This window comes from Gadus morhua, chromosome 9 (assembly GCF_902167405.1).
Source record: "Gadus morhua chromosome 9, gadMor3.0, whole genome shotgun sequence".
Taxonomy (NCBI): domain Eukaryota; kingdom Metazoa; phylum Chordata; class Actinopteri; order Gadiformes; family Gadidae; genus Gadus; species Gadus morhua.
Genome location: NC_044056.1, coordinates 2,813,423 through 2,823,422, shown reverse-complemented (window position 1 = coordinate 2,823,422; position 10,000 = coordinate 2,813,423). Strand labels below are relative to the sequence as shown.

Genomic DNA, 10,000 nt, shown 5'->3' with positions numbered 1-10,000 from the left:
TTTCTCTCTGTTATGGACAATTTCGACAGCCTACCCTGTCCATGACCTACCAGTTTGCCTGCCATCATATACTGTTATTTATTCTACTGAAAATAAAATAAACTGGCAATTTTGCCTTACATTTCGGTAACATGAATCTGCAAGCCCCATGTGTCTATTACTTAATTCAAATGATATGGGTCAAGCTTTATTGTTCAACACCTTAACCTTTAGACAGTGGAATAAGATAGGAAACTTAGCCAAATAGTTAGAAATCATAAGGTCAAACTAAATCAGCTTCAGGACAGGGGGACAACTGTTTTTTTTTATCTCTGACAAGGGTAATGATATTGTTATAGCACGATATTGATTTAGGCACATACGTTCATGTCTAATCTGTTTCCAGAGGGCTCAACCTTCGTAAGAGTTTCTTGGGGCCTTTGCCTTCACAAATACTGGTATAAATGTAGCCGTACAAAAGATAACATTTTTTTTGGAAAAGCTAATACAATAAGAACGAGTAAATAAAGATAAAAGGTATGAGGCGTGTTCGCAGAAAAGCACGCGCATGCGCCTGTGGGAACCTGGCAAAACAAAACTAAGTCAATCTTTATGCCAAAAGATTAGGAAACATTACAACTGTGAATTAGTTTTATACTTCATGTTAGCTGTTGGTTAAACGTGCTTTTCGAGGTTAGAAAAGGCTGGGTTGTTCATTTACATCCATAAAAACAAAGTGTTTTTGGTTTATGCAATTTCCGATGAAGTCATATGACCACGACTCTGATTGTCAACAGTCATCCTCCGCCAGTAGCGTGCAACAGATCCATCGCTAGCTGTTTAGTCATAAAAACAAGGGACGCATGTGAATTACGCACTACTAAACTAATACATTTTCTTTGCTGTTGTCCAGGAAAAGAAAAGGCGTTTTTCAAACCAGAAACCATGTACAATCACTTATTTATAGAAAGCAATGCATACTTACTTATAACTACTGGAGGTCTTTTGGGTTGACAAGATTCGTTGTCGGCAGATTTGTGAAGATTTTTACCGACTGTGTAACCAAAAATCAGTAACAAACAAACCACTCGGAGCATAGAGGAGACAGTTGTTCCATGCCAACCGGCCATGGCTCCGAATATCTCATAACGAAGCTGTCATGTTGATGAGAGCGTTTCTGTGAACATGTAAGAGGTTGTTAGCTTTCTGTTGTTGCCGCTGGTTTACAATCTCCAAAACACATCGATCCCTCTCCCGTGATTAGTGGAAATGAGATCACGAGGTACATCATCATACAAAGTAATCAATCAAAGATAGTCGGATGTCGAATCAAGTCATAAGTAATCAACCGCCGAGGTAGTTCCCTTTGAACTAGTGTAGGGATACATTTGAAATAGATCACTATTTTTCTGTTTTTGTATTCGAATCAGATCCACTTGAAAATAAATTACCACAATGCATATGTAAATATGCAACACTTTGATTCAGTATAATCGGAATATATTAAAGCTAAATTAGACAATTTATTTTAGAAGCATTTTTGTATAATAGTTTAAAGACAATATACAACATATACAAAACTATTTATTGTTCCTTAGAAAAAAGAATAAATCATGAACTTTTTCTTCATAACATTGGTCAATAAAAATACAATGATACTCATAGTTATTATGATATTGCGTGTAATGTATGTGTAATATGTACTGTATCATCTGAAAAATGGTAAAATGACCATTGACAATATCACTAAACCACAATATTAACATTGAAAACATAGTCACAGTTTATTACAAAGCAGTAAACGGCTGTGCGGGGATATCCTTGTAGCAGCTCACTATCTGGAATAATCTTATTTGTTGCATCATATCTTTTATCACTACACCACTAAATTCTACCTGTTATGTAGAATAGTCAAGTTCCAAGGTTTGTGCTGTTATGAATCGCGATGGCTGCTTTTTTGTACATTATCATTTCTGCAATCGATTTCCTCAGGGGTGTCTGAATTGCCCTCCAGAATCTGCTGCATCAGGGCGAGCACCTTGTGGTGGAACACCATATCCAGGTGAGGCATCCCTCGGAACTCGGTGACGTGGACCGGCTTCTCCTGCTGCCCTATCCAGCGCTTGCACTGGCTCATGCTCAGGGTGTCCACCGTGTTGTCCCCATCGTCGTACACGTACTCCACCGGGTCTGAGTCGGGGTACTTGTCGTCGTAGATGTAGGACACCGGAGTGAGCAAACCCACGCCGTACATACACCAAACCTCAACGCCCGGGGCTTGCAGAGCGGAAGTCAGGTTCTTGGTGTCTTCCCACATATTCCTGGAGAGCATATCAGGGGATGATGGAGTTTGGAATGTCACTATCATCGTCATCACAGTTAAGAACGGAGCTCAGATCATAGCAGCTGATAATAATGGATGGGAGTGATCCATTAGATCAGGAGGGTTGGGCTATTGCCGTCAGGAACCAGTAGGTTAATCCGTGCAGGCTAGAAGTGCTTTTACATTTGCCAAATGTTAACGGTTAATGGTTTGATTAATGCCATTTTTTCCCCACTGATTTCACTGATGTCGTTATTTTTTATGCATGTTCTGCGAAGTCAAAGATAAGTTTCCACTTTGGGGACGATAAAGTCTCGATCATTAATGAATAAAAGAAAATTTAATACTTTTACTGAACTATTACTGTTCATAGCAACTACCTACTTATTGATGGTAGAGTAAAGGATGACACAATGTTGATATTAATGGAAAACTACACAATGGAACCTTTAAATATTGGCAGACATTTGCACGTGTATGTTTTTTAGAATGAGTAGAGCTGATCTGGAATGAGCGAATGTTTCTGTTTTATTGTCTGAGAAGAAAAATTGACTCATCAGTGAAGATTTGTCTTTAAAACTGAAGAATGCATGGACCAAAAGCTACGAGGTCTGCTGTGACTGCTGGCCTACCGATACGTGAGTGTGTTCATTAATGAATCAGTTGGAAGTATTACCAGCCATCTTCAAAGTCGAGGTCTGAGAAGAACTGCTGGTAGTCCTGGTTGGTGTAGGAGGCGTTGGGTGTGGAGATGAAGACGTGGTCCTTCGGCCACACGTCCACAAAGGGCAACATCCAGGGGTTTGAGGTCACCATCCTCTGCTCTTCACGGATCTTCTGGTTTGAAATCATGGGAATACCATCATTTTCACCTGATGATGAGATGAAAGGTGGTTTACCTAGTTTATCTTTATATAGATCTGATTATCTGTGTTGACACTGACATGGTCTGGGAAGATATTTAAAAAATATCGTGGTGTTTGGGGGTAACTTGGTGGGTAAAATGCAACACCTAAAAAAACGCAGGGAGGGTTGCAGCTGATAGGAGGGGGGGAAGTATTTTTGGTTAAGTTTCAAAATCTTGCTTCAAATACTCTGTCGGATTCCAAAGTCCCGCCATACCTGAAGCCATGACTCTGAGCGTTTTGATCGCCCCGCCCCAAGGCGCGCCCAGAGAGATGAAGCCCTTGATGAACTTGTCCTTCCAGGCCTGTGGCTGCTGGTTGAGGAAGTACAGCACGTAGTGGCAGCCCATGCTGTGACCCAGCAGGAGGACAGGGCGCTGGTACTGATCGTACATCTCCTCCACCAGCCCCTTCAGCTTGGAGAGATACTCCTCGTTCTCATCTGGGACCGTGATGAAGTAAACACAAGAACAATAACAATGTTTTCAGTGACAAGGAGGGAACCAGCTCGTATATGTTTAAGGGTTCAAGAACCATATCTAACATCTGTTACCAACCCGTGAACCCACTTTTGCAGCGATTGTAAGAAATGTAAATATTTTTTTGTCAATGTGGAATCAATGTGCATCGCATCAATGGTGAGTTTGAACAATTTTGTTGTGTAAAGTTTTTGGCGCATGAGTATTTTCACATTACATCGCTAACAGATGTTTTAGTGAAGCAAGGAGAGACGGTTATGATAGTTTAATCCCCAGACCTGTCCGGTCACAGTATAATATTATTAAATTAACATGAATGGAGGACAAGATCAGACACCTTTATAGGTGTTGTCAGCACCCAGAACAGACCACTGGTTGTGACTGGTTCTTTTTAATATTTTCAAACTTACACCAAACTTAATGTTACAGGATATAATGCTTATTATAAAGTATGTAATGCTTGAGAAACCAGAGTTAGACCAGAACAGATAGTGTCCTGTAGGTAGAGAGTGTTTATGTATGTGTGTGTGTGTGTGCGTGCGTGCGTGCGTGCGTGCGTGTGTTATGTTTATGCTTCAGAAAGCAGAGTTAAACCAGTACAGATAATGTCTCATATAGTGCGTGTGTGAATGTGCATGCGTGCATGTGTGTGTTTACTTGGGGCTAGTCTCCAGTCATAGGGCGCTCCTCGTACAGTCTCGTTTCGAGCGTATCCCATGTTGACCAAATGCTGGACCATGGTGTGAAAGTAACCTGTAAGCAGCAGACATGGTCCATTTCTTAAAACATGAAATCAAACCCCTTCCGCACATAGTTCCCCTATAAGATACTGGGATAACCTTTCATGCAACGCAAGTGATTTTCACAAGAATCCGCATATGCAGCAATGTTCGGGAGGATTTCAGTCCTTTCACGCAGGGCATAGCAATGCCAGAATAGATGGGCCAATGGACAGTCCAGCAGATGGCAGCAATGCAACCCTTATAGATGCCAACCACCCTAAAACATGCCCACTGAGAGGAGCTCCCTTATTTCAGAAAACAAACGGTTTCCAGCAATTTCTGAAAAATGTTACTTCAGTAGGAAAATTGTAGAAGGAAATCGGTCCCATAATATCGATCCCTGTTCATTCCAATTCACCCCATGCATGAAATCTTTTCAGAACTTTGCAGGGTAAGACTGCATATGAGAAAGGAGATTGATTCAACACATATATTAAATTCTCCTTTATGCAGACAGCTTAAACACAGTTCAGAACTGCATTCATGCATCGCTCCTGAATGAATGGTGACAACTTTATCATAGGGACATTTTGTCAATCAATCAATATGTAAATAGTTTGTATGTATACTTTTCTCCACAGGATTAAAGGTCACGGTTGTTTTATAGTTTAAATCGTTATATCTCTATCCAGGGCCGTAGCAACAAATTCTGGGCCCTGTATAGAAGAGGTACTGGTGATGGGCCCCCCCGAAGTCCCCGTACCAGCTCTCACACCCCTGACCGGGGTAGGAGAGCAATTGTTGACGGGGGGGGGGGGGGGCAACAGAAAGGAAGATTTATTCGTGCCATTCCCAGCTCGGCCTGCCTATGACCTTCTGCAGCACACCTGTGCATCGACAGGTAGGTGGCGCTCCCTCACCTGCCAGCCTGTGTGTGTCCAGGTGCTCTATGGAATGGGTCTGTCCGAACCCCGGAACGCGCACCTCCACGCCCGGAGAGTTGGTGGACCGCCGCGTGCTGCTGTTGTAGACCAGTCTGGGACACAAACATGGAAGAACTGCCTTTTAGGATTGTGTGTTTTTGGCCCAAAACATCCAAAATGACATAAGATTTGTATATACTTGATTATTCCAGACAGGAAATACCGGACACATCTTTCTATCTTTATCTACAGCATCTATCTATGGTATATATCCATCTATCTATCTTCAGTATATGTTTATGATATCTATCTATCAATCTTTCTAGCTACAGTATCTATTGTATCTGTCTATCTTTCCTTTTTCAGTATAGCTATGGTAACTACCCACCTATCTATCTATCTATATATCTGTTCGTGCGTCTGTCTGTCTGTCTGTCTGTCTGTCTGTCTGTCTGTCTGTCTGTCTGTCTGTCTGTCTGTCTGTCTGTCTGTTGGTGCGTCTGTCTGTCTGTTGGTGCGTCTGTCTGTCTGTCTGTCTGTCTGTCTGTCTGTCTGTCTGTCTGTTTGTGCATCTGTCTGTCTGTCTGTCTGTCTGTCTGTCTGTCTGTCTGTCTGTCTGTCTGTTTGTGCGTCTGTCTGTCTGTCTGTCTGTCTGTCTGTCTGTCTGTCTGTCTGTCTGTCTGTCTGTCTGTCTGTCTGTTTATCTGTCTATCTATCTATCTGTCTATCTATCTGTCTATCTGTCTATGGATAGACAAATGGTGAAATTAGCTCATCACCTTCAGATAATGATAAATTACTTATTTGACAAAAGGTTTACTTGATATTGTCAATCCAGCAGTCGACGCCTATCGGCATGAACATGTTGAGGTCTATCCAAAGTGGGAACCAGTCCTGGGTTTTCTTGTAACACATCCAGTGGACCAGTGTTGGCTTGTCTATCTTAGCTTCCATACGGTTTCCCAGATTCCCGGGCACTGTGCACAAAAAACACACAATCACAGGAAAACTGGCTTTTCAGGCACACTGTTCCCATAATATTCACAATTCTATCAAATCCAACCCAAAGTGATTGCAATGCTGACTAGTGTATTTGTGAGTATACTGAGTCTGCAGTCGGCAAAACATCATACATCTTGTTTGTGTTTTTCTGTTTTCTGTTTGTTGTCTGTGATGTAATGCCCTACAATGTACGCTATGGACAATTAATGCTCATAGGGCAGTGAACATGTGTCCATGTATTGAACTACGGCCTGCTTGACAGGAAAACCCCCACAACACTACAACATAGTGGGACTTTGACTTTACCAATGATGTGTAAATACAGTGGGGAAAGCTCACATTGACCTCAGTCTAAAATCCCTGTAAGTCATTGGAGCGAGCGGTAGCCTCTACATGTCTAGGCCATCCTAAACCCACTAACCCCTCAAATAGGCCTACATCAGGACTCCGTTTTTTTTAGAAAGACAATGACTGCAATTAGCTTGGGAGAAAATGAAATAATGCATATGAGGATTTGTTATATTGTTCTATTACGTAAAGAATCAGCAGAGAAGAATTAACCCTGCTATATATATATATATATATATACATATAGGCCTACAAATACAAAGCTTTAACAATATTCTGTATTATTGTTAACCAGTTTGACCTAACCTGGATAACCTGGCAAATTGTCTAACCAAAGAAAACCCACGTTAAGTAATCCCACGTCGTTCTCCATTATAGATCCATTATATCCATACAATAATATTTTTGGAATGCAAAAAAAAATCACGCTTCAGATATCAGATCCACTTTTCTCAGATGGTTTGAAGAAACCATGGCAAAGCGAATGAAGTAGCCTAGTTGTCAACATCAACTCGTCTCTACTTACCGATGATAAGCGGCGGAGTGTCGTTGCTTCGGAAGAGAGGCTGCGTCGCGTTCGGCGGGAAGACGACATTGAAGAGCCAGAAGGCAGAAGAATGAGGTATCACCGAGACGAACGTGACAGTCAGCGCCAAAGTCAAGATATTTGCTGAACTCATGGTTCCCCCCTGAACGCCGTATGTTTCTGAACTGTTGTGGGAGAACACAGTGGATGAACACAATGTCAGATGTTAGAGAAGAGCTCTGAATGTTTTGTGGAGAGGTGGAGCGAGACGGCGGGGGTGGTGGTGGTGATAAAAGTGAGGTCGGTCCAGCCAAACATCTGGCTACCGACTTTTGCCCCCCCTAGAAAATAAGAAAACGAGAATAACTTTCTAAATGCGTCTATAAAAGATGAGTAATTACAAGCACTACCCCAACTTATACCCCCCTCCACCCCCACCCCAGCTGTCTACCCCCCCACACACACACACACGCACACACACAGACACACACACACACACACACACACACACACACACACACACACACACACACACACACACACACACACACACACACACACACACACACACACACACACACACACACACACACACACACACACACACAATCACGTACACTGTGTTCTACTGATCACTGGCACACATTTGCACAATAACGTGTAAATGATTAACTGTTCACAAAGCTGTCCACATTGCAAAACGCCCTTCTATTCGGCCCATAATTCAATCTGACGACATTTGTTTTATTTCATTTTGAGAGGTTTTTAAGGCATGATATATGAGTTCTTTTTATCATAAAAAACAATTAACTAAAGAGCTTATAATTGTGTAACCCCCGTAACGATCCGAATACTTGATACACAACTTCCATCGAAGACCACGTCGTGACGCGTCGTGGTTGCCATGGATACAGTCAGACACAAAAAGGACGTCAGACGGTTTCGTCTAAAGTAAAGTTGGTTTTACATGTGTTTTCTATGGGTTTATGTTCCGTTTTAATTCCCGCAAGTTTAGACGTGTTGTATGCCACTGTACGTCTTAGCACCGATCGTCCACAGCAGGTAAGCTACTCTTCGTAGACATTCAATTTATAAGCAAGTCAGTGATCATTATCGTCGCTTTGGTATATAGTCGCTTTGGTATATTTCTCAGATCAGAATTGAAATTCTCAAAACTACCTGTTCAATCTTCACATCAGATTAAGAAAGTAAATGTGTGATGGATCAACCAACGATCTACCAGTTTACTGAAATAGCTCAAAGGTGCATCTCATGAACCATGAACTGGCAAGTATATATATAGCTGGAGCACAACACAAAGTTACATTGTGTCACAATGGAAGGACAAGGAATTGGACAGGGTCAACAGCCAGAGAGAAGAAGAAGAGGAAGAGGAGTGAGGCTGTGTGAGAATGAGAATTTGTTGCCCAACAGACAAGGAACGTCAGGAGGTGTAGGAAGACTGCACTGTAATTCCTACAGCAATGCATGTACAGTTTACCCTAAGGAGATTGTCCTATGTTCACATTTCTAGCAATGAGATGGTCTGTCAACAAATGACAGTACAAACAGTCAAAGCGTAAATGAGAATCTTGTCCAGTCTCTTGCAATCAATCTCCCACATACACTAAGGTGTTACAATTTGACTGTCTTATCCGTACACAATGACAAAAGGACCTGTCATTCTGATGGCACTGATGTTCATTGACACAGATATTTACTTTTGTGAGATGAACTAAGGATTTTGAGCAAGAGACTGGCTTTTGCAGGTAATCCATGGTGTTTTGCTATTTGTACGAATTGTTTTGAGAAATGCATTTACGGTTTTGCAAATGTTCAGGATGATTCGAGAAATGTACCAAAGCGACTGAGAAAAACGTAATACTGCAGGTTAGCTGATGCTACAACATTTCTGAAGCAAATAACAAACAAACACATTTAGACCAGTCCAAGAGAAAATATTGAAACTGATCCGCATAATTCCATCAGCTTTCACAGTAAAGACAATACATCATGATCCGATAGTTCACATTAACCATTGACGTAGTCTATTGAAGATTAAAGGAATTATTGGTTGTATTTAAAACAGTAAACAAGAAAGTCAATAATCTGATGTGAAAATGTGGAAGGATACTGCAAGGTGCAACGTATGTGTTTTATCAAAGAGGACGATGAAGAACACATATTAAGGCTAACCAATAACAACCAATAACAGTTAAAGGAGAGACCAACCATGCCCAGTTTATATAACTTTCTCCAAAGCATACAATTTTAATGAGCAAACACGTTTGGAATTGTATTTTCTTAATGAAGGTATGGAGACCCTGCTGGAGCTGGAGGAAAAGGAGCATGAGGGAGGAGGTATAGAACAGAAAGAACTCAGCCCCCAAGAGCTGCTGGACGGGGAGAAGACTGTCAACATCAATATAACGAGTCCTGGAGACACCCCGTGAGATCTCACACACACACATACACACACACACACACACACACACACAGGCACGCACGCACGCACACACTCATACACAAATACACAACCGACCCCATAGACTTGCTCTACAATGGGTTACCTCAGATCATTCACCTCTGTGCCTCTATTGGTCACTTTGAGTAGGCCATTTGGTCCTGAGTCTATAAACACACGTGCGCACGGATTTGCACAAGTGATCCCACGGCCCAATATGCCACGGTACATATATGGAACTCACTTTTCTGCTGTTTTTCTTATTTTTCAAAAGATAATGCATGAAATACTACAAAATCAGAACAACGTCTAGTTGTTGGTCAGTAAAA

The 10,000-nt window shown here is 41.6% G+C and overlaps 3 protein-coding genes across 6 annotated transcripts in view; 1 reads left to right on the top strand and 2 right to left on the bottom strand.

Moving 5' to 3' along the window:
* The window catches only part of pla2g15 (phospholipase A2, group XV), a 5,639-nt gene extending 4,371 nt beyond the window's left edge, over nt 1-1,268 (bottom strand). Inside the window, exon 1 of the mRNA XM_030367060.1 lies at nt 965-1,268. Within this exon, the coding sequence (XP_030222920.1) occupies nt 965-1,109 (145 nt within the window). The 5' untranslated portion in view covers nt 1,110-1,268. The remainder of the gene's footprint in view (nt 1-964) is intronic.
* A 282-nt stretch (nt 1,269-1,550) lies between these two features.
* lcat (lecithin-cholesterol acyltransferase) overlaps nt 1,551-10,000 on the bottom strand; it is an 8,949-nt gene continuing 499 nt past the window's right edge. Inside the window, exons 2-8 of one of the 2 annotated variants that reach the window (XM_030367053.1) lie at nt 7,208-7,392; nt 6,152-6,308; nt 5,329-5,444; nt 4,344-4,439; nt 3,425-3,649; nt 2,979-3,174; nt 1,551-2,300 (exon numbers count right to left, since the gene is read on the bottom strand). In XM_030367053.1, the coding sequence (XP_030222913.1) occupies nt 1,913-2,300; nt 2,979-3,174; nt 3,425-3,649; nt 4,344-4,439; nt 5,329-5,444; nt 6,152-6,308; nt 7,208-7,361 (1,332 nt within the window). In that variant the 5' untranslated portion in view covers nt 7,362-7,392 and the 3' untranslated portion in view covers nt 1,551-1,912. Of the gene's footprint in view, nt 2,301-2,978; nt 3,175-3,424; nt 3,650-4,343; nt 4,440-5,328; nt 5,445-6,151; nt 6,309-7,207; nt 7,576-10,000 lie in introns of those variants that run through there. The other variant, XM_030367052.1, reaches the window with a different exon arrangement.
* ccdc135 (coiled-coil domain containing 135) overlaps nt 7,891-10,000 on the top strand; it is an 11,462-nt gene continuing 9,352 nt past the window's right edge. Inside the window, exons 1-2 of one of the 3 annotated variants that reach the window (XM_030367023.1) lie at nt 7,891-8,158; nt 9,521-9,656. In XM_030367023.1, coding sequence (XP_030222883.1) covers nt 9,523-9,656 — 134 coding nt within the window. In that variant the 5' untranslated portion in view covers nt 7,891-8,158; nt 9,521-9,522. Of the gene's footprint in view, nt 8,270-9,520; nt 9,657-10,000 lie in introns of all 3 variants that reach the window. The other 2 variants (XM_030367022.1, XM_030367025.1) reach the window with 2 other exon arrangements.